The 24,482-nt window shown below is 42.2% G+C and overlaps 1 protein-coding gene across 1 annotated transcript in view; it reads left to right on the forward strand.

Moving 5' to 3' along the window:
- birc6 (baculoviral IAP repeat containing 6) overlaps nt 1-24,482 on the forward strand; it is a gene marked incomplete in the record, with an annotated part of 114,724 nt that overhangs the window by 27,529 nt on the left and 62,713 nt on the right. The window contains 33 exon segments of the mRNA XM_062429848.1: nt 185-399; nt 497-705; nt 1,850-2,202; nt 2,314-2,533; nt 3,304-3,440; nt 3,591-3,728; nt 4,178-4,305; nt 4,557-4,688; nt 5,567-5,782; nt 5,879-6,062; nt 8,219-8,392; nt 8,960-9,093; nt 9,945-10,098; nt 10,191-10,307; nt 10,405-10,565; nt 11,036-11,162; nt 11,284-11,394; nt 12,708-12,966; nt 13,059-13,630; nt 14,014-14,189; nt 14,277-14,373; nt 14,456-14,650; nt 14,760-14,960; nt 15,050-15,329; nt 15,419-15,675; nt 16,874-16,982; nt 17,281-17,517; nt 18,550-19,402; nt 19,964-20,107; nt 21,726-21,855; nt 23,066-23,197; nt 23,461-23,622; nt 23,728-23,901. Coding sequence (XP_062285832.1) covers nt 185-399; nt 497-705; nt 1,850-2,202; nt 2,314-2,533; nt 3,304-3,440; nt 3,591-3,728; nt 4,178-4,305; nt 4,557-4,688; nt 5,567-5,782; nt 5,879-6,062; nt 8,219-8,392; nt 8,960-9,093; nt 9,945-10,098; nt 10,191-10,307; nt 10,405-10,565; nt 11,036-11,162; nt 11,284-11,394; nt 12,708-12,966; nt 13,059-13,630; nt 14,014-14,189; nt 14,277-14,373; nt 14,456-14,650; nt 14,760-14,960; nt 15,050-15,329; nt 15,419-15,675; nt 16,874-16,982; nt 17,281-17,517; nt 18,550-19,402; nt 19,964-20,107; nt 21,726-21,855; nt 23,066-23,197; nt 23,461-23,622; nt 23,728-23,901 — 6,888 coding nt within the window.

Raw genomic sequence — 24,482 nt, forward strand, 5'->3', positions numbered from 1 at the left:
TGTTTTCTGTCTGCTGTTTCACTGCAACTCCCCAATAAAGGAAAATATGGCAAAAAAATCCCTCATATTATACAAATCATGTTGATATTATTATTTAGTCATCAGTTAGGAAATATACAACCAGACTATTTCATGAAATAGTGTTGAAAACCTAAGTGAGGTTCCTCCTGTCCCTTTCTCCCAGGAGCTCGTCGCTTTGTCACACTGGACTTCGGCCGCCCCGTTCTGTTAACCGACGCTCTGATCCCCACCTGCGGGGACCTGGCCTCTCTGTCCATAGACATCTGGACTCTGGGTGAGGAGGTGGACGGACGCAGGCTGGTGGTGGCCACCGACATCAGCACCCATTCACTCATTCTACACGACCTGCTGCCGCCTCCTGTGTGCAGATTCATGAAGGTCTGTCTTTATTTTGCTTTGGATAGCTGCATGTTTGGCCGGCCTGATGTTTTTACCAGTGGATTTGAGCTTTTTTTTCTCCCCTTGTCACCCTCAGATCACTGTGATTGGTCGCTATGGCAGCACCAATGCCCGGGCTAAGATCCCGCTGGGCTTCTACTACGGCCACACGTACATCCTGCCGTGGGAGAGCGAGCTGAAGCTGATGCACGACCCTCTGCGGGGAGAGAGCGAGGCAGCCAGTCAGCCAGATGTGGATCAGCACTTGACCATGATGGTGGCGCTGCAGGAAGACATCCAGTGCAGGTATGACAGGAAGTCCAATCAAGTCCAGCACCCTTCATAGTCCAACTGCAATCCCAGTTTGTCCAGCTGCCTGACTTTTTATTATCAGTAATAATATCTGTTTTTCTAGGTTAGTCAGTTTGACATAAATCTTTAAATAATGATCACAAATATCTTATTCCTAAAGAAAGAAAAAATCTAAGTCATTTTCCAAAGTTGCTGGGCAATGTAGTTTTTAACTTACACTGTTAGTTAAAGTAACTGTTGAAAGGTCCAGTTTATTAGATTTAGTAGCATCTAGATGCCAGATAACCAACTGATAACCCCTTTGCTTCCCATTCCAAGCATGTAGGTGAACCTACAGTGGCCACAAAACTCGTTCAAAATGCGAAAGACCCTCTCCAGAGCCAGTGTTTGGTTTGTCCATCGTGGGCTATAATAGAAACATGAAGGTGCAACATGGCGGCCTCTGTGATAGAGGACCTGTTCCCTGTGTATATATGAAGGCTCATTCTAATGTAAAACACAATGATTTTTTGTTTCAGGTCATTATACACAGATTAAAACACACTTATATATATTATATTCCAGTCCTGCCAATAAATACCCCTACATTGTTCAGACTGGTCCTTTAAACAGGAGGAAACTAGCTGATTCATACACATCTACTGCTCTAGTGAGTACAGTGGAACATTTAGTAGCTAAACAGCTGATGATTATCTTCCACCGTATTGTTTGTGAGTGAAACAGAGGTAAAAGGAGAGTATATGTTAAATGAATACTAATGTTTTGTATAAATAGGCTACTGTATGTTAACACCTTCACATCTTAAAGAAGTAAAGTTACTACTATGTTTATAGCATGTATACCTACACGGCCAAAAAGGAATTAAATGCTGATTTTAACCATGTATAGTACATAACTACTGTATATATGACTTGTGGCCAGATGTTGATAAAAACTCTTTGTTTCTCAAGAGCACAGAGTGTCACAACAGCTGGAGAAGGTTTAAACTGATGGGACTGAAACACTTGAAACACACTTTAAATACAGGACTGCAGGAAGGAGATTAGTGATGGTTTTCACTGAAAAACAAGAAGGTTTAGAATGTGGTGATACAGATGAATCAGTACTGACCCTGCCTTCTCTTCTTCTTGTGTATCAGGTATAATCTAGCCTGCCATCGGTTGGAGACCCTCCTGCAGAACATAGACCTGCCCCCTCTGAACAGCGCCAACAACGCCCAGTACTTCTTACGCAAACCAGACAAGGTAGTGGAGGAGGACCAGCGCGTCTTCTCAGCCTACCAGGACTGCATCCAGCTGCAGCTGCAACTCAACCTGGCTCACCACGCCGTCCAGAGGCTGCGCGTGTCACTGGGCGCCAGCCGCAAGTCGCTCCCCACAGTAGGGGCTCCGGAGGCTCAGGAGCTGGTCCACAACTCCTCCACAGAGCAGCTGAGGACCATCATCCGCTACCTTCTGGACACACTACTCAGCCTGCTGCACTCCAACAATGGTGAGCAGGGAACTAGACAGCTGGGCGTGACATGGAGATGACGTGAAGATGACGGGGTTTACAAATGCTTGGATGTTTTGGGAGGTTGGTCACGTGTCCGTTTGTTTCCAGGTCACTCGGTGCCCTCGGTGCTCCAGAGTACCTTCCACGCTCAGGCCTGCGAGGAGCTCTTCAAACACCTCTGCATCAGTGGGACGCCTAAGATCCGTCTTCACGCCGGCCTGCTGCTGGTGCAGCTGTGTGGAGGAGAGCGCTGGTGGGGTCAGTTCCTCTCCAACGTACTGCAGGAGCTCTACAACTCTGAACAACTGCTCATCTTCCCCCAAGACAGGTAGAGACCATCACTCTCCTAACATTTACCACATGTTTGACCAGTGCTTTAAACATGCTGATCATTCTGAAAGAAATTGGATATTGTACAGTTTCATTGTGAAGTTGGAATTTTGTTATCCCCTCTTTGTATAATATTTCTTGACTGTTACTGGCAGAGTCAACTTTCTCATGTTGGATTTAGATCTGTGTTGAGGTAGTCTTATTAAAACATGACTCAGTGAATCCTCTCAGCCCAGTTAGTGGCTATGCATTATTCTGAAATGTATTTGGTATCCATGGCAACCATAAACTTGTCTGTCAAGATATGATTTCCATCATATAACAACCTGAAGGTTGTAAATTCAGATACACTGAGGAAAGATTATGAAAATATAATACAACTGTCTTTAGAACAAACATTAGAGATGAAACCTTTCTAAATTCGCCCTTTTCTGCTGCCGTGGAAGATGAATGTCCGCCATGTTTTCACGTTGTTATACGTCTAGGGTGCAAATAGTTCAGCTGTGTGGCCGAGGCTATTTGTACCAGGGATGCAAATAGACACTCCGTATGTTTAAAGTAACAACAACTCTATATTTGGTCTTGTAAAAAACAATATTACTGGTGTATCTGGCAGCTGGATTACAGACTGTGTGACTCAGTGAACCTCTCCTGATACAACTTGGCCGGATTTCAAGTTTACTGCTTGATGTTGAAAATGATGATGATGAGTGTTGGATGCTGCAGAGAGTAACTCCAGTATTTTCTGTTCATTTCTGTTCATCTCAGGGTGTTCATGCTCCTGTCCTGCATCGGCCAAAGATCTCTAAGCAACAGCGGTGTGTTAGAGGGTCTCCTCAACCTCCTGGACAGTCTGCTGTCTCCACTACAGCAGCCACAAGCTGCTGCCCAGCGCAGGACTGAAGGTAAAAACACACATCATCACTGTGGTACCTTTTCTGGAGCAGAGATAACAGAAAGAGTCTTTGTATATGTGTATATTAACATGTAGTCGTGCGACGGACAGTTTGATCCAAAGAAATGTATAAATCAGTGTGGTTGTGTGTGTTTTCCAGGTGTTCTGGATATCCCCATGATCAGCTGGGTAGTGATGTTGGTCTCCAGACTGTTGGACTATGTAGCCAGCATAGAAGATGAAGCCTCAGGTGGGAAGAAGCACCTCGGAGGGAAAGAGCGGGAGAGAAGTTATACAGGTATATAAAATACCTACAGTTAGAGCTCATTGTCAATTCATCTGCTGATTATTTTCTTTGTTGTTTGGTCCATAAAATAGAAAATGGTAAAAAAAAAAAAAGGTTGTTTCCATGGTGATGACTAAAGAAACACATTTGAGTATCTGGAATCAGAGAATTTGAACATTTTATTCCCTAAAAATGACTCAAAGAGATTAATCAGTTATCAAAAATATGTCATTGATTGATGATTGATCAGCATTTTATATACTGCTCAGATGTCATTCAGGCTGTAGGAGAGTAGGCTTGAGTTGAAAACCTGTTATCAGACTTATACAGCACATGTTTTATCAAAAACACTCGTCTTCAGCTGCTTCCAGTAATGTACCACTACCCAGCAATTTTTGTGTGTGTGTATGTGTGTGATTTAACTGTTTTTTCGGGTGGGGTGGGGGGTATTTATCCTCTAGGCATTCAGTGGAGCTTCATCAATAACAGCCTTCAGTCTCAGAACTCCAGCAGGTCGGCTAAAGGCAGCAGCAGCCTGGACCGACTCTACTCCCGCAAGATCCGCAAGCAGCTCGTCCACCACAAGCAGGTAAACGTGTCTCATTCCAACACCAGCACACTGTTAAACACACACTCACAAATGTATGTACATTATCAGAAAGTTTTGTATTGAAAACGACTATTTGGCTATTAAGTGTGTTGGATCTAAAGAGGGAACTGTTTCATTGTTTTCTCATCTGTGTTTGACTCCTCTGCACCTCTCATGAAGCTGCAGCATGAGACGGGTTGAATGCTGTTTTTGTTGCAGTGCGTATGTTTATCGTTCCCTTTTTATTGTAGCAGTTAAATCTATTGAAAGCAAAACAGAAAGCTTTGGTGGAGCAGATCGAGAAGGAGAAGATCCAAAGCAACAAAGGCTCCTCCTACAAACTGCTGGTGGAGCAGGCCAAGCTCAAACAAGCCACATCCAAGGTGAGCACATCATCATTCACAGTGTACAAATGACTTCATAGAGAAGAGCCAGTGTATGTGTTGTAATGTATTGAATCAGTAATTTGTGATTTGCATGCTAACTACATTTTAAAGGTTGTTTTGTAGTTTTCTGCATCATTTCTGGGTCTTATGAGAGGATGTTACTTACCCGGTTGTAGCAATAGGCAATTAAACAGTTAGTGCCTCCAAGTGGCAAAAAACAGCTTCTTCTTTTTGAATTATTATATTACCCAGACTGTCCATGGTAGATCTCAATTACTGTTTGGAGTCATTTTTATCTACCATACCTTCTTTAAGTAAGGTACACAGTTTACAGTACAATTCATAGACGGCTATATCTGGCGTTTTAGATATGTTAAAAGTATAGTTCAACATTTTGTTAAAACACATATATCCCCAATTCTTGCCAAGAGTGAGATGACAGGACCAACACCACTGTCATGTCTGTGTTGTTAACTATGGAGGTTAATGCACACACATGAGAGTGATGTTAAACTTCTCATTGATGTTTGTGGGATCATAAAAAATCCTGTTAATTTTTTTTTTTTACTTTATTTTTGTAAAGCCATTGATTTTATAGTATACAAGAAAGAAAGGAACAAACAAACAAAAAAAGCACAGATGCAAAAAAGAAGATGTACTGGGGGAAGATGAAACATAATGGCAACATGTGTACAATTTAAGAGATAGAGCTAGGTCAATGCACTTGTTTTTGTAGCTGTTTAATATTGATTTAATTCTAACTATAATGGAAATTTAGTGGGATGTGAATTCAAAGAGGGGCTGGTTTAAAGAAAAATCTGTGTAGCTCCTTTAATGAAATATATTAATGTCTCCTCCCTCCTCTTGTCTCTCAGCACTTTAAAGACCTGATCCGTCTGCGGCGGACGGCAGAGTGGCCCCGCTCCACATTGGACACAGAGTCCACAACAGCCAAAGAAGCTCCAGAAGTGGAGCCCCTGCCCTTCACACTGTCCCATGAGCGCTGCATCTCTGTGGTGCAGAAACTGGCCCTCTTCCTCCTCTCAATGGACTTCACCTGCCACGCTGACCTGCTGCTCTTCGTCTGCAAGGTATTCATCTCATCGTTGTATAGAGACGCCTTCATTTCTGTAATCTGTTTATGAGAGAATAAATAAATACATCCTCTTGTTTACCCCTCCCCTCAGGTCCTTGCTAGGATAGCCAACGCTACAAGACCCACCATCCACCTGTGTGAGGTGGTGTCTGAGCATCAGCTGGAGCGCCTGCTGCTGCTGCTGGTGGGGACGGACTTTAACCGGGGGGACATCTCCTGGGGGGGCGCCTGGGCACAGTATTCCCTCACGTGTATGCTACAGGACATCCTGGCAGGTGGGTTTAGTTTGGCTTTAGAGCAACGCATTCTACTGACTCTTCTGTATCTGTTCGACTGATAGAAACAAAGTTGGTTCAGGGTCAAAGTTGGCCCATTTTTACATTTCAGAACTGTAATACTTTTTAATTTTAGCCTGAAATTTACAAAAAACCCAGAATATACAAAAAATGGAAATATTGCAACTTTTTAAAAAACATCTGTGTCCAGCCGAAGAGTGTTTCACCCACATTTATTCAAAAATTCCATAAAAAAATATAATATATTAATTCTTCACATTTAATACAAAATGTTTTTTCTACATCAACAAAAAGTGTAAAAAACAAAGAAGAATAAATCCTCTGTGGTCTCTGAAAGCTTCATTAAGGATTAAGCTTGCAGTTTATCTGTGACTGATGAGATATTCATGAGTGGTTTGTTTGTTTATTTGGTAGAGACTAATGATGCTGTGAATGATCTGCATATAAACAGTATGTGAGGGTTAATTAACAGGATTACAGTCTGCTTTCTCCTGTAAGCTGATTTCTTAACGGTCATGTAAAGCAGAAACCTGCTTATTGTAATTGAAGTAGAGGATTAGAGAAACTTCGTATCCTCACGTAGAAAGGAAAGATCATTACACATATTTAAAATAAGTCTGCCCAATCCAGCCAAAACTGACAGTTGTAACATTTGACTTTTTGTTAAGTTGACACACTGTCCTGCTTTAAGGAGGAGCTCTGTTGTCTCTGCTCTACCACACACCCTAAAAAAACCCTTTATGTCTTTATACAGTTAAAATTAACAGTTAAAGTCAGGCTTCTAACATCTTATTGAGAAATCTGGTTACTGATCTCTCTCTGTACGTCAGAGGTGTCCAAACTTTTCCATAAAGGTTCATGAGGCTGCAGGTTCTCATCCTAACCAATCAGGAGCACGCCATGCTTGACTCATTTAATCAACTGATCTCAGTCTGCAGACAGTTGATTGGTCATGTGCTCTTGATTGGTTGGAACAAAAACCTGCAGACACACAACCCTTTATGGAATAGTTTGGACACTCCTGCTGTAGACTGATGTATATGCAGATTTACAGTAACCAGGTTACCACAGTTCATGTAAACAAAGTGAAATACATAATGAAGTATAATATTGTCCATACTTGAAGTGGAATTCTCAGTTTCTTTTAAAATTCTCAGTTTTTATTTAAAATGATTAGTTGATTATTGGTTGATTGACAGAAATTTAACCAGAAAATATTTGGTGATTTATAAGCAGTTATTCAAGAAAAAGGGGCAAAGTCATTAGATGGTTCCAGCTGCTGTACAGTCAATCAACTATTTGAAGACATCTTTTTTTCTTTTTCTTTTAAACATTTTTTTTTTTTTTTTAATTTAAGTGAGTATGGGTCTGGGAACAATACATATAACCTTTCAACATAGGTATTATTCCTTCTAGAAACTAAATGACATGTATTGAGTCTGCTTAAATTGCCCAACCACAAACTTCTGTACAATCACATTCAGTTGTCATCACAGGTAATAAACAATCCTCAAGCACCCAAGTATATACACACACTTTATACATACCTCTAAACCCCTAAACACACACATACTGGCACAGACACACATAAGTAGATACACACACACACACACACACACACACACACACACCCCTCTTAGATAGATAGGTCTTTATTGTCATTGCAAGTATATAACGAAACTGCGTTTGAGCAGTCCAATGCAGCATAAAAAAATTAAATAAGATGAATACACATAACACTAATGCATACACGCACGAGCCAAGCACATCTCACCCATACCCATAAAAGTTAAAATATGGTATAAAATATAAATAAATAAATAAATAAGGGGCAATGAGACAGGACAGTATTCACAGTTCATGTTGGCTGTATGTCATGCTGTATGCAGATGATACTGTGTTATGTGTATAAGGGAAATATATCAGTGAAATTGATTTTACTCTTACACATCCTGACAAATACAAGAATTTAGAAGTATTCAGAATTCTATTGTGTACTTTAATGTCATTTGTCCATTGTTTAATGTTTTCTATGCTGGGAATGAGGGTCTCTAAACTGGGGTGTGTATTACATTTTTTTTTTAAACTGGCGTAGACCTGGTAATCCAGAATCAGTGTGAACTTTATGTCTCCAGGTGAACTGCTGTCTCCGAACTGTCTGGACGGCATGGATGATGTGGCGGTGGGTGATGAGGCCGGGGCGCTGTCCTCCTCGGCCGGGGCGGACTCGGACGACTCCCTGCCCCAGCCGGCACCCATCCCCCTGGTAGAGAGCATTGACGAGGCCCTGGTCCCTGATATCATCGCAGGTACTACAGGGACCTCCTCAGTATTCCAAAGTGCGTGGGTAGCCCCGTCCATTCGCCACACTACTCCTCCTCCTCACCCTCCCAACCCCCCCCACAACACCAAACACATGTTGATATCAACCAACACTGTTATCACAATTTTTTGTATTTGTCTGGTAAAATCTTCTCCTTTTTTTTTTTTTCATAGATGCATGTTTACTGTTTTCTCCACAAACTGGTTGTATGTATATTATTATTGTATTAGCTGTGTCTGCTGGAGTGAGAGTTCAGGCATGGATTCAGACCAGTAATATGAAATAAGTGTCATTTTGATGCTTGCATTATTTTGGTGTATAGTTAATAATCAACTGGAGAAACCTATGTGTAATAATATAAAGAGAAACACTGAATTCGGTCACCACTGTGTCTTATGCCTGGACTCTCTCCCTCCACTGTAGGAGAATAGGAGCTAACAGCTTGATCGGCGTTAAAATTGCCCAGTAACGTGCTAAAGGAAGACTTTTGTTGCTTGTATGTTTTCATAGTGTGCTTGCTTGGCAATATTAAAGCTGTTTTCATTATCCAAAGGTGCTCCACCTCTGTCATCTTTGGAAAAAGATAAAGACATAGACTTTGACTTGCTACAAGACCTGATGGATGTTGATATTGATCCTTTAGATATTGATTTGGAAAAAGATCCACTCGCTGCCAAAGTGTTTAAGGTACGTTGACTATCGCATCCCATTCTTCTTTAACTCTTTCTGTAATGACTTTATATTGATGTAATGACTCTCCAGTTTAATGTTGCTTCACTCAATTACGCATAGGAACTTGTAAGCTTAAATAAACAGTCAAGTAGCTCCACCTACACTGAAGTATTAGAGCAACTGAGAGAGGAAACAAATCACCTTGTTAGATTAAAGTCCGTATAATGTGTTTAAAGGAAAAAAGGAGCAATTCAAGAATTAAGTCCTAATGGTAACATCAGATACTTGTCATTCTGATTTTTATATTTCAGGAATTCATATTTTTCACATTCATAGAAAAGTTGTTGTTAGAAGTTAATATTATTAGGTGAAACACACTAAATAGTTAAAATACTATGACATTTCCATTGTAATACATTTTTAGTCCCAGAATCAATGAAAAACTTTGATTAAAATTATTATTCCTGAACTTTTTCCCCTGTGAAATTAAAGTATTATTTTTGTTCTGACTCTTGTAAAATTCCACACTTTTTTAAACACAGTCATTGACTTGAACTGTGAAAAGCACGGCTGCTCCTTCATATGTATTTCCATGTTGTTCAAGCACTCAGTTGTGAAGTATTGTTAACAACAGAGAACACCAGTTAAACATGCACACACTCATGTTACTGTGTAAGGCTGAACCACTTGTCACAGAAAGTAAAGTTAAGAATGTACAGTGTGAGGACAATGGAAAGGTAAAGGGATTTTTCTGCTTTCTTCTGACCAGTTTTGAATTGATGTAAAGATGAAGTGTATCTTAAGTTGAGACATGTTTGACTTTGTCCTCATGTGTCTCATCCCTTCCTTCTCATGTCTGTCCTCAGCCTATAAGCAGCACCTGGTATGATTACTGGGGAGCTGACTATGGAACATATGGGTACAACCCATACATTGGAGGGGTTGGTATTCCAGTGTCCAAACCTCCGGTCGCTGCTGAAAAGCCGGGCTCACAGGGTCTGTCGGTGTCTGTGTCACAGGGTAAGTAAATATCATTTTCTCTCCAGTCTTGACTTCTCTAAATTAACTATTTTGCATCTAAACCTTTGATGTTCTGCTCCTGTGTTTGACAGCACTGGACGCACGGTTAGAGGTGGGCCTGGAGCAGCAGGCTGAACTGATGCTCAAAATGATGGCAACTCTACAAGCTGACTCCATTCTACAGGCCCTCACATCCAGCTCATCCACAGGTAACCGTACGATATAAGAGACAGTCAGAAATGCTCTTTAAATAAACGATTTGTTGTAAGTAAGTGATGGAATCTATATGTGAATGTGCGCTTCCAGTGAGCCAGGCCACTAACGGGACAGATGACTCCCTGCTGAGGGCTCTCCATGGAGGAGGCTCTCCTCCAGGCAGCAGTCTCATGATTCAGCCTTCATCCATCCCCATGCTGAGCGCCTGCTTCAACAAGCTCTTCTCCATGCTGCAGGTCCACCACGTACAGGTCAGCACACGCTCTGCTCAGAATTACAATGTAGCACGCTAAATTCAAATATTCAAAAGTTTCATTTCAAAACAACAACACAACAACATTCCGTGCTGTTATCAGCTGCTCTATCTGTCATATTTAACTAGAGAAGAAAAAAGAAAACAAAATGTATAAACCTCTGCAGCATGAAATCACTTTCACTGAATACTCACTTTCATTAAATCTTCTCATTCTATGAATTTCCACTTTTACAATTTCGACTGTTGCAGCATTTTTGATTATAATGCTAAAGAGTCACCTGCAGAGGTCAAACAAATACATTCATGTTATTTGCTTCCAAAGTCTGCATCCTAACTAGTTTCATACCAGAGTTTTAATGACTGTTTAATAACTTCCACATTTACTGGGGACTGTAAATTCTACTCTGTGCCATCTTAAGTTTAACATAAAGCAAAGTGAACTGATTTTTTTGTTTCTCTCCTCAGCTGGAGTCCTTGCTGCAGCTGTGGTTAACACTCAGTCTCAACACGTGCACTAGCAACAGCGACGAGAGCGGATCAGACATCTTCATGTTCAACGCCAGCAGAGTGCCCACCATCCCACTCAACCAGGGTCAGGACTCCACCACACTGTCTCTGATTCTGTACTACAAAGTGATGTAGAGCTGTACAATGCTAAGGAGTTTAGTTGATTTTCCTAATTGTTTCTCTTCTGTATATGTGTGTGTGTCCAGCATCCATCAGCAGTTTCCTCACAGTGCTGGCGTGGTACCCCAACACCTCTCTGAGGACGTGGTGTTTGGTGCTGCACTCTCTCACTCTGATGACCAACATGCAGGCCTGTGGTCAGTACTCCTCTCTCACTGCTTTTACTCAGTGTGTCTTCAACACTATTAAAAAGTCAAAGAACACAGTCCATGTCTCCAAAAAACCCAAAAAGTAATTAAACTAAAGTCCTCAAGCCTCATGCTAGAATATTTTATTATGCCAACACTCAATCTCTCTTTCTCTGTCTGTGAAGTTTGTTCATACTACAAACTATAATAACTGACCTCACCTGTTCACGAGCAGGTGTGTGTTCATGAGATTTGATTATGAGCATAATTAGCAAACGCCCCTCAGACTACTTCATATGGCAATCTGATGCTTAAGCCCAGGGTGAGAAGAACACTGCAGAGCTTCAGTTATATTAGAGGAAAGAAAACAATTAGAATATATTAATACAGCTGCTAACAATATGTCATCAGAGCAGGCGAACACAATATTCATTTTACAGAACTTAAGTACAGTTATGTGCTATTTTAGTGGATTTTGGTGTCATATTATGACCACTTTAGCCTATAGAAGTTTTCTTTTTTTCCCTTCTCTTCTGTTGTTTTTAATACCGCATACACATTTCCTGTATGTTCTGGTTGTATTCTAATAAAGAGAATGAGTCATAATTATATATGGTCATTATAGCATTGCTAAAACAACTAATCTAATGGTGGCCTAAGACTTTTGCACAGTACTTTATACTTTAAAAGTTTAGTTAGTGTTGTCTTTGTCTTTAATGCTGACTATGAGCTGGTCTCAGGAGTCTCTGGACTGATTCAGGATCTGGTTTTAGAGCTAAACTGTTTTTCAAATGATGCATAAACCCAAACATTTTAGGAGTTGTAAAGTTAAGGCTGATAGCACCAGAGTTGTTCCTAACTTGACCAGTAACTTCCTTCTCATGAATGCTGTCCCAGATTAACATCATTCTTTATAGGCATGTTCATGTTTTCTGATTAGTTGTTAAAAGATTAGATTTTCCTACCCCACAGTTCATGAATGTGGTGTTTTTTTCTATATATTCAACTCTTAAAACTGTCAGAGCATCCTTTGAATGCACCATTTAGGTGAGTTGATCATTAAAATGCCCCCTGCTCAGTAATACATTACCACTGGACAATAATATACAGTAACATGGACAAGTGTGATGAATCATCTATTCTAGACAAGTTTTAGGTCTTTTCATTGTGTACTAAAGTAAGTGGAAACCAGCAGCTTCATGGAGGATAAGAATTGAATCTAAAAACAACACATCAGCATGTGGAAGGTGAAAGTTGAAGGATCTGAATGCTTCACAGCTGATGGTTGTCATTTTCTCTAAAACTTGTGTATTAACTTCCAGGCTCCAGCAGTGGGATGAGCTCTCAGGAAAGCACAGCGCAGCAGATGGTGTCTGACCCCACCCTGGTCCACGTCCTGGTGCGCTTCCTGTCCGGCACCAGCACCAACGGAACGAGCCAGCACAGCTCTCAGGTGGGACCCACCGCCACCCAGGCCATGCACGAGTTTCTGAGCCGGCTGCAGGTCCACCTGTCCTCCACCTGTCCACAGATGTTCAGCGAGTTCCTGCTCAAACTCATGCACATCTTATCTACTGAGAGGTAAGCTGATGTTGAAATGTATTTTCTATTAGTGTTTGCATGTAAGTAGATAGTAGTTTGAGTGGAGCTAACGGTTGGTTCTGATCCTTCAGGGGTCCATTCCAGTCGGGGCAGGGGCCTCTGGATGCCCAGGTAAAGCTACTGGAGTTCACTCTGGAGCAGAACTTTGAGGTGGTGTCAGTGGCCACCATCTCTTCCGTCATAGAGTCCATCACCTTCTTGGTCCACCACTACATCACCTGCTCTGACAAACTGGTCTCACGGAGCGGTTCAGACAGCTCAGTTGGGGCCCGGGCTTGTTTCGGAGGTCTGTTCGCCAACATCATCCGACCAGGAGACGCTAAGGCTGTCTGTGGAGAGACCACGAGGGACCAGCTCATGTTCGACCTCCTCAAGCTGGTGAACGTGCTGGTGCAGCTGCCTCTGTCCGGAGACAGAGAGTACAGCGGAAGACTGCCGCCGGCCGGCAGCGGAGCGGCTGATAGCAGCGTGTCTGATGAGGAGAAAGTGTGCGGCAGCAAGGAGAGCGTCGCCGGAGGATCCACGTCCAGTCAGGGTCCTCCTGCTGGCGTGGCTGACCTGGTGCTAGCCAATCAGCAGATAATGAGTCAGATCTTGTCGGCATTGGGCCAGTGTAACAGCAGTGCCATGGCCATGATTATAGGTAAGACACACACACAGAGAGAGATGTTACTGCTGTCACATGGACAGAGTGTTCTGGCATCTTTTAGCTCATTATTTTCATTTTCCGCCTCCAACTTTTCTGCTTCACTCTCATGTACTCATCAATCTCATCCAGCTGTTTTAAGTTCTCAAAACCAACTGTACACTACCTGCTCATCACCAGATAGCAGACAGACAAAGTTAGCGGTTGGCTGGTGAACACAGTGAAGCATTTAGAAGTTAAAGACACACAAAAAAGAGCACAAACCCAACTCACAACACACCAATGAAAGTGAAAATAGGCACCTAACATGCTCACAGAACAAGAGAACTTTAAAAGGTGGATAATATTTTGGTGACATTGTACCTCTCTCTGTTCCTCAGGAGCCAGCGGTCTCCACCTGACCAAACATGAGAACTTCCACGGAGGTCTGGATGCCATCTCAGTGGGCGATGGCCTCTTCACCATCCTCACCACCCTCAGTAAGAGGGCCACATCTGTCCAGGTCATGTTACAGCCCATCCTCACATACATGGCCTGTGGATACATGGGCCGACAGGTGAGTTACACTGATGCTGCTCTAATTTGATACGACCTGAAATACCTCCTGGAACAGATTGTAAAGACGTATTTTTAAATTTTGTAGGGGTCTCTTTCCACCTGTCAGCTGTCAGAGCCTCTTCTCTGGTTCATCCTGCGAGTGTTGGACACCAGCGAGGCTCTCAAGGCCTTCCATGACATGGGTGAGTGTACACACAACGTTTTAATTGTGCGTCTTTATCCCAACCTTCAGTCTAAGTGACATTCTTCCTTGTCTCTAATCAGGTGGAGTACAGTTGATATGTAACAACATGGTGACCAGCACTCGGGCGATAGTGAACACAGCACGCAGCATGGTGTCCACCATCATGAAGTTCTTAGATTCAGGTCCTGGAAAGACAGCAGACGGCAGCCTCAAAGCCAGAGTGATGACCTCAGAGCCAGACAACGCAGAGGGACTCCACAACTTTGCTCCTTTAGGTATGTTTAGTTATTTAGAATCTGTTACTTGCTAATAGACAATATTAATCCATTCAGTTCAATCAACATTTTTTTGGATTCTAAATTATGTGTATTGCATTCTTCACAGGCACCATCACATCCAGCAGCCCCACAGCGCAGCCAGCAGAGGTTCTTCTCCAAGCCACGCCGCCCCACCGCCGGGCCCGTTCAGCAGCCTGGTCCTACATCTTCCTGCCAGAGGAGGCCTGGTGTGACCTCACCATCCACCTTCCTGCCGCCGTGCTGCTGAAGGAGCTCCACATCCAGCCGCACCTCGCTTCCCTAGCCAGTCAGTAACACCACATGTTTTTCGGAAAGTGTATTTTTACTTGTCGCTTGGACGAAAACTCAGCCGCGGTTCCTCTTATCTTCCACCAGCCTGCCCGTCCTCTGTGTCGGTGGAGATCAGCGCTGACGGGGTCAACATGTTGCCGCTCTCAACGCCGGTCATCACCAGCGGCCTGACCTACATAAAGATCCAGCTGGTAAAGGCAGAGGTGGCGTCGGCCGTTTGCCTGAGGCTGCACCGGCCCCGTGACGCCAGCACCCTCGGACTGTCCCAGATCAAACTCCTGGGCCTCACGGCGTTCGGTAACACCTCCTCCGCTACCGTCAACAACCCATTCCTGCCCTCTGAGGACCAGGTCTCAAAAACCAGGTACCAAAAACTGATCCTTGGATCGAGAGCGTGTCTGTTTTTATTAGACGTGTGTGTTTGTCGTAACCTTTTTCCTTCGTCCCATTCAGCATCGGGTGGCTGCGTCTCCTCCACCATTGCCTGACCCACGTCAGCGACCTGGAGGCCATGATGGCCAGCGCCGCGGCGCCGACCGCCAACCTGCTGCAGACGTGCGCCGCTCTGCTCATGTCACCGTACTGCGGCATGCACTCGCCCAACATCGAGGCCGTGCTGGTGAAGATCGGCCTGCAGTCCACTCGCATCGGACTCAAACTCATCGACATCCTGCTGAGGAACTGTGCCGCCTCTGGCACCGACCCCGCCAGTGAGTACACAACACGGTTATTATAGTTTAGATATGTTCATTCGTTTTTATTTTTATTTATTTTTTCGGTTTGGTTTAACAAGTGATGAAGTAGTTTTTATTTAGTCTTAGTTTTTGTTAACTATAATAACCCTGGTACACACACCTGCTCAGAGTTAAACAAAGACAGGGAATCCTGAATCATATTCAACTATCCAGATTTATGACCTGAAGAGCTCCTTAAATTACACTTTCAAAGACTTAGACAAGGATGTATTTGAAGTTTTTATGCTTAAAGGCCCCACAAACAATGTGAATATTTGTTTTTGTTTTTTTCTTTTAATTTATTACACATGAGAAAAAACGAAAAGGTAATAACTATACATAATAGATGCAGAACATTGAGATTAGGAAAAGAGAACAATAAGCAACAAAAGGGCAATGTGCAGAAGAAGCCAATAACACCAAAAAGGGCTTGTTGGGTGGCTCTCCTATAGTGAGATATACAACATAACAACATAATATATGTTAAATGTTCAATTATTAATCTTTAAATGAATGAATTCTGTTTTTAGTCAGTGCACAGCAGATCAGCTGAAGTTGCAAAAATGTGAAACATGGAATATAATGTTTCCAGTAATCATAGGAAATGTCTATTTGCTCTATAGACGGTGCCAAATTCCATCCTGCGTGTTGTGCTAACAAATAACTGGGTACAGCATTAAAGTGTTAGCAAGTAATAAAGTGAAGGAGGGTTAATGGAAGAAGTTTTTACACCTGAAAATTGGGCCTAAAACTGAGAACCCATACTTAGCTGGGTCAATCTGACTGGTGCACATTAGAGTACCAAACCTCACCAAAATCTATGTATTTTTTCTTTATTGTATTAGTTTCTGACTGTTAGCTGGCCAGGCTAATGCTAGCTTTGGCTGTCTCTTTTCCTGTACCCAGTAGACATTGTGTATCTACTGACATGACACACATGGATGCAGATTAGAACAAGAGTTTGGTCAATTTTGTCGCCTAAGATTTCAGGCTTGGCCAGGCTTTGGATTTGGTTATTTTCTCATGTGATAGCACTCAAGTGTCAGTCCCCACCAAACAAACCGCCAGGCACTAGTTCTGTACCAAAAGCATCTGCCAAAAGAGCCAAATGTCATTGGTCTGAGAATGAGATGACCCGCTATGCTTATTTTACTCTGTGTTTCTGTCTTTGTAGATTTGAATAGTCCTCTGCTGTTTGGGAGATTAAACGGCCTCTCCTCAGACTCCACCATAGACATTCTGTACCAGCTGGGCACCACACAGGACTCTGGGACCAAAGACAGGTACGTGAAGCATCCCAATTTTACCTGGAGTCGAGTCTGTCCTCACACCTCCCTCTGTAAAAGTAACAGCCAGTGAGAAACTGTCTTATGTCAAGGTGATATTCCAGACAGACTCATAAGTACATAGTAAAAAGTGTCCTCACACTCTCCTTGTCATCTTTTACTGTCACATGCTCCTGTTCGTTGCATATAAATTCCACACTGAGAGACTCTGAGGAAGATGACTCAGTGTTTTTATTTCCAAATCTCGTCCAGACTTGTTTATCATAGAGTGTGATGTGAATTTTTAACCCTCTAGGATCCAGGCTCTCCTGCAGTGGGTCCACGACTCTTCAAGGGTAGCAGCCCACAAGATGAGCGGTCCTATGGGATACACTGCCAGCGGCGGCATGTCCGCCTCCGCTTCATCGAGGGAGTACGGCCTCCTCATGCCTTCACCCTCACACCTCCACTGTGTGGCAGCCATCCTGTGGCACAGCTACGAGCTGCCTGTGGACTACGACCTCCCTGCACTGCTCAACAGAGAACTCTTTGAGTCAGTCATTGCCTTTTTTTCTTATATTATTAAGACCGTACACAGTAAATGTGACTGTGGTTAACCATGTGACGCTTACTGGTCCGACTGATGCAACTTTATTTCATCCAGGCTAGAGGATGATTGATAAAAAGACTTAAAAAGGGTTTAATGGTTTACAAACTTCAACGTTATGTATAAAGCAGCTTTCATACAGGTTAATGTAGGTCAAAGTGATTCCTAGTTGATTGACAAGCTGATAATAAGACAGAACAAGTGAAGAAGAAGAACAATATATAGAAAAGGAACAATTTGAGAGCAATGCAGCAAAGAAAAAAGATTTAGAATTTGTAATAAAAATCTAAAAAAATAAGAGAGAATAAGAGATCAAGCTTATTAAAAGCTAGACTACGGTTACAAAAAGGTTTAAAAGTGAAAATAAAAAGACGAATAAAATCAATAAGAAAAAAAAAGGTATTAAAACAAATAAAATAAAAATAGAATAAAATTATTACTGCCTGGAATTATATCACTTGTCCTAAATACAGTTTGAAAGTTAAGTTTGTGTTTTCATTTATAAAAACAGAATTGAGTGAGAAATGGTGTTTGTTACATTAGAGTATGATATGTGGTATTATGATTTGTTCTTAGTAGGACACTTCTTCTTAAAATTAGATATTCAAGGTTTAAAAACACATGTCCAAACATGTAGTTTAGTTATTTTCTGCATATCTTCTTACCAGTTTTAATATGTTCAATAATATGTTTTAGTGCTGAGCTTTAGTGTGTAGTTTCAGTAGTTAAAGGAACAGTTGTTGGATGTTGAATTTTAACATAAGTAGTTGAATGATAGTAGCTGTTGGATAGCTCTCTGGTCCCTGATTTATTCATATGAATATTATGTACATAAATATGAATTCATGTTATTTCATAATGAATATAGTGTGTGGATGTGCTTCCTATCATTATATAATATATTATTATGAACATGTCTGAATATGCAGCCCTTTGAAGACTAACATTATTGATTGTATTTATTTTCCTTGGTTGCAGACTTCTGTTCAACTGGTCCATGTCGTTGCCATGCAACATAGTGCTGAAGAAAGCTGTGGACAGCCTGCTGTGCTCCATGTGCCACATCCACCCCAGCTACTTCTCCCTGCTCATGTCCTGGATGGGGATCGTCTCAGGGCCCAGCGCCAGCCACTCTCAAGCCCAGCACCGCCGCCTCGCCATGACCGACGACGGCAAGAAGCAGCACGACGCCAACACCAACGCCGCAGGACTCACAGACGACTCCAAGCACGCGAGACCCCCAGTCAACCTGTCAGAGTCCCAGTTGACCACGCTGGCAGCAGCCTCCCAGTCTCCAGGAGCCATCGAGCAGCTGCTGGACTCTGGTTTACCCTCTCTGCTGGTTCGCAACCTGACCCAGTTCTGCGTGGGCCTCCTGGCCAGCGCCGACCTCCCTCTGCCCGCCGCCGCCGCCGACAGACGTCACCACCACCACCACTACCACTCTGCTTCCTCCTCCTCGCACAGTCGCCCCCCTCTGGCCGCAGAGCTGGCTGCTCCGGTGCTTCGCTTCCTCACAGAAGTGGGCAACAGCAACGCCATGAAGGACTGGTTAGGAGGACCGGAGGTGAACCCGCTGTGGACGGCGCTGCTCTTCCTGCTGTGTCACTCCAGTGCCAGTGCCAGCGCCGGAGCCAACGCGGGCAGCGCTTCTGCTGCAGGTGCCCCTCCATCTCAGCCCCAGCCATCAGGGTCTCGGTTCTCCTTGGCGTCCAGCGGGCAGGCGGGTGGGCTCACCACCCAGCAGAGGACGGCTCTGGAGAACGCCACTGTGGCTTTCTTCCTCCAGTGTATCTCCTGCCACCCTAACAACCAGCGGCTCATGGCACAGGTCTGAGAGAGAGAGAGACTGAAGCTTTCAGTTTTAGTTTTCACATTTCACACATAGATTTTCCTTTTTTTCATGCGATAGACTGAATGTTTAACCCTTACATACTGTTCATATTCTGACTCATAATTAGTCTCTACACCAGTCCACATTCATAAATTCCCCATTAGTCATTAATACATGTTAATTAATCCTTAATGAAATGGTAAGATAGCGAAAAAAGACATTCAGTGTCACTATATTTTGGTCCAGGAGAACATTTTATAGAATAATATATGCTTATTTTTTAATTTGCATGTATAAAAATGTGTATCAGCTGCATAAAAAAACATCTTATTTCCATGTTTGGGGTCACATCAGGGGTCACATCAGGAAAAGCCCACCCAGGAGAAATGTGTATATAATGTTTTTACAGCTCTCAAATTTCAACAATGGGTCCAATTTAGACCCTGAACAGTATGTAAAGGTTAAAATGACACTATTAGTCAAAGTTGATTAAGGCCTTGTTGGTATTAATAACAAAAGGTTTTTAATTGATCTTAAGAATGTGTTCTCTTGCTGCAGGTTCTCTGTGAGCTCTTCCAGTCTGCACCCCAGCGAGGCAACGTGCCGATCTCTGGAAACATCTCAGGCTTCATTAGAAGGCTTTTCCTGCAGCTAATGCTGGAGGATGAGAAGGTCACAGTCTTCCTACAGTCTCCATGCCCAGTGAGTAACATTTTTCTTGCATCATATGAAAAATACTAAAATTGCACCACTAAGAAAGTCCTCTCTGGGGGACACTGTCAATGACGCACTGTTATTCATGACACCAAACTAAAAAGACTCATGTGATATTCAGCTGTGACCACAAGGGGCCAGTGCAGCAGTATGAAGCAGAGGCATCCTTTCTTATCACAGTTCTCCTCAGACTCAGACATGCCTGCTATAATGTGTCCTGGATGACACTCTAACGATCCATATTTTACACAGCTCATGATTGGTTGTCAAAAAAAGCTCTTTCAGGAATGTGTGTGTGTGTGTGTCTGGGGGGGGGTGCAGTTTAGAGAAATTGGTTTTAATTACCCAAAGCAAGCCATTTAACACTCTAGCCGTCTCATTGTTCCCAATGTTATGGGCTAATCTTTTTTCTTAGCTGTCAGCAGAAGGGGAGGACTGGTGGCAAGGTCATGTGTTTGGTCCAGACAAAGTGTTTTAACAACAGCTACCCAGATTGACATGAATTTTAATGCAGGTATTTATTGTACCCTGTAAAGTTTTGGTGAGCTCCTGATCTTTCCTCCAGCATCACCACTGGCTCAAAATGTCCAATAGAATAAAATCACAATTTAAATATAGCCGCAAGCAGATTTTGAGCATTTGGAAGCTCGTTTGTTATTAAAGTTAAAAGAGGCAAAACTCTTGAATTTCTTTATAATAAGTCATCATGGTCATCACTATATGCTGATGCTCTATTTAGGTGCACACAACTACTTTTAAGTGTTTGACATGACTACATTTGTTGCTATTTCTATTTTTTAAAAATTGGTTGGATTATATAATGAATGGATTGACATATTCAAATGTCTATAACTTAAGATCAATGAAGTCTACTGATGATCCTGACTAAGTTTTGGGATGATTGGCCCAGCGGTTTCTAACAATGCTTTGCTCTGAATCAGTGGATGAGTTGCTAATATCTAACATTTCCCCTTTGGTTCAGTTCTCTAAAAATGTAAAGTTGCTATAGCGCTACCATCTGTCTGACATGGATGATTATTGGTGCCTGAGTAGTTGGGGGGGGCTTCAGGAACCCACCTGCCAAATTTGGTTGGTGCAGGATTTATGGTTATTGAGCCTCAGGCACCTTTAGTAGAGACAAATAAGAACAGAACCAGTACAGTTCTACTCCTTCAGGGTTTGAAGAATGAAAACAATAGGTTTCCTTGTTATAAGGCTGCTATTGGCCTATCACTTTGGCTCTTTAGGTGGATAAAATATGTAATATTTATCATTCTTTTGTGGTTACACCATTTGACATTTTCAGGAGCATTCAGTCTTACTTTTGGTAAAAAATGGTGCAAATGTCATTTCAAATAATATAAAACCAACAAAAATACAAAATGTACATTTGAACAAACCTGATGCTGCTTTTAAAACTATTTTAAAGATATTTTTGAATTGCTCATCCTGCCAATCTTTATTTGTCACTGACACATCTATATTACTGTATATAACTTACTGCCCTCAGTATGTTTTTGTTTATGGAATATTACATCATTTAGTTGACTGATTTGTATTTTCACAACATGCCAACACTAAACCTTTTCTGTCCTTTTTTCCTCAGTTGTACAAAGGGCGCATCAATGCCACCAGCCACATGATCCAGCATCCCATGTATGGAGCAGGCCACAAGTACCGCACCCTCCATCTGCCCATCTCCACCACACTGGCAGAGGTCCTGGACCGGGTGTCTGGTACGTATCAAGGAACACCACAACAATCTGTTTCTATGCAACATGAGCCAGAAAAAAACATATCACACTCACTGATGTTTTCAGGTTTCATTCAGTAATTATTGCCAATCACTTCTACTTTTTCAGGTTGTTTTTTTTTGTAACTGCTGTAAAGCAACCAGATACCATTTGTACCTTTTGCCCCGTGGGCATTTAATTTGAACCATTTACAGGAAGTGTTGAGTTTCACTGACAAAAGCTCTTGAGTGCTCTTGTTGTACTGAATTACCATCTGAACTATTATACTACAGCTTATTTCACACGGCCTTCTTTTGGGTGCAGTCAATATTCAAACGTCAGCTTCTATTGGATCGTTTGCACATTCATGTGTAAAATAGCCAGAAGTCCCTCTTTTCCTCCCACTAGTATACTTCCACACCACACTGAATATAAAGATGCAGACTCTTGGCTTTGTTTCATATAAAATTTAGGACCAATGCATGCATCATGTATACTGTCCACACACACACACACACACATCAGTCATCTTATATACTGTGTAAATATGAAAGTTTTACTGTAATATGTTAAGGCAATGTTTAAGCTTTCAGAACATACAGGAACAGTACTATTAAAGGAAAGACCACAGTACTGAAATGACATACTGTCGACTGTATTCACCATTTAAATATAAATAGTTTTCAGATTAAGTTAACGTGTCAGAAGAATATTTGCAGTAACGTCTGAAACTTTGTGCGAAGGCGGTAAGAAGTGTGTGAAACCACAGCAGTTCTCACAGTCAATTACTATCAAACACCGCCAAGCTTCACCAGCAGCTTCATCAATATTGCGTTAGCCCCACAGCTGGAGAGTGTGTAGCTCACATGGTGTTTTTAGCAAGGGGGAAACCCGCTGCTGGAGTTCCACTCACCATTCAGGCTTTTTATCCCTTTTGGTTGTGTCTTTTAAATATTTAAACACGGTCTTGACGTTAACGTGTCGCGACAAGCTTCCCGCACAACAAACGCAGAGGCGCATTATCTCTCCGAACACGGTTTCACAGCTGTTCGTGGGTTTTTTAACGAGTGTGCTTCTCAGTCTGCAGATACACAGATTAACAAATTATTTTATTGGTTTAACTTTATCCGGTTATTTATTTGTAATATCTTTACCACTTCTCTTCACCCATGCAATACTTGTTTTTAACCAGTAAATATGTTCATCCACTCAGACACACCCAGCATCACAGCCAAGCTGATCAATGAGCAGAAAGAGGACAAGGAGAAGAAGAATCATGAGGAGAAGGAGAAAATGAAAGCTGACAGCGGCTTCCAGGACAACTACAGTGTGGTTGTGGCCTCAGGTACTTGATTTTTTTTAACTCCCTTTAACACCACAAATAGTTAAGCTTTTGACATCTCTGTTGTTTCATGTTAGTTTATGAGCTGAGGTGTTGGTTGGTGCATTTTTGTTTCACTTTGGGCTAGGCCTTCCAGTCTTTATGCTAAGCTGGACACATTCATTTAAACTATTAAATAATAATAATAATAATAATTAAAACCAGCATTTTCTGATGATGTTTCCATGTTCTAACTGATCGTTATGTCATTCCGTCTCTGCCATCAGGCTTAAAGTCCCAGTCCAAGCGAGCTCTCTCAACGCCTCCCCGCCCTCCGTCGAGAAGGGGTCGGGTGATGAGCGACAAGTTGACAGCTTCATCTGGCGTGGACCCCTCAGCCAAAACCATCAGCGTGCCCGTCTTCCACCTCTACCACAAGCTGCTTCCAGGTACCGCACACACGTCTGCTCACATCTGGCGGCAGGAACTCCAGATGTTTGAGTCGAAACAGTGAAATGAAGCAGCTGCATTTTCTTCTTCCCCTCCTCTTCCAGGTCAGCCCCTCCCACCTGAGATGACTCTGGCCCAGCTACTGACGCTCCTGTACGACCGCAAGCTGCCACAGGGCTACCAGTCCATCAACCTCACAGTCAAACTGGGCTCAAAGGTCATATCTGACCCAGGCCTCTCCAAGACCGACTCTTTCAAGAGGTTACGCACTGAGAAAGGTACTAAAAATGCAGCTCTACAGAACATGAGAAAGGATTCTCTTATGTTCAAATAGTATAACAATGTAATAATAACTTTATTGATATAGCATCTTTTGATAACAGAGTAAAGCTTTGTAAAACACAGTTTATAAAGTGGTTTGACAGACAAAGCAAAGGCAGTATACGATACAAGCAAAGACATACAACACAGAGAGCAGTAACAAAACCAAAGTAGAAGACAATGTAACATAATAAGGAGTTAATAAAAAGGTAAAAAAGATAAAATATTACGGTCTGCAAAATAGTTGTATTCTTTACTCCAGGTGGTTCAAGTTGGTCTCTGTTGATAAATGAGTAAAAATGTGCCAAAAATTTGTTGAAAAATACCCCAAAAATATTTAATTCTAATATTCTCATTTTTTCAACACTAGTCTAAATTACTCAAGATTATCATATTTGATCTTTGACGTTATCATCATTATAACACAGCTCTTCTGCTCTACTTATTATATATTTATTATCACTTTTACAGCAGTGGTTGGTCCAGGCCCGCTGAAATAAAGATTAATAGTTGTATTGTTGTTTTTATGATGTTACAC

This window comes from Scomber scombrus, chromosome 12, assembly GCF_963691925.1.
Source record: "Scomber scombrus chromosome 12, fScoSco1.1, whole genome shotgun sequence".
NCBI classification, from domain to species: domain Eukaryota; kingdom Metazoa; phylum Chordata; class Actinopteri; order Scombriformes; family Scombridae; genus Scomber; species Scomber scombrus.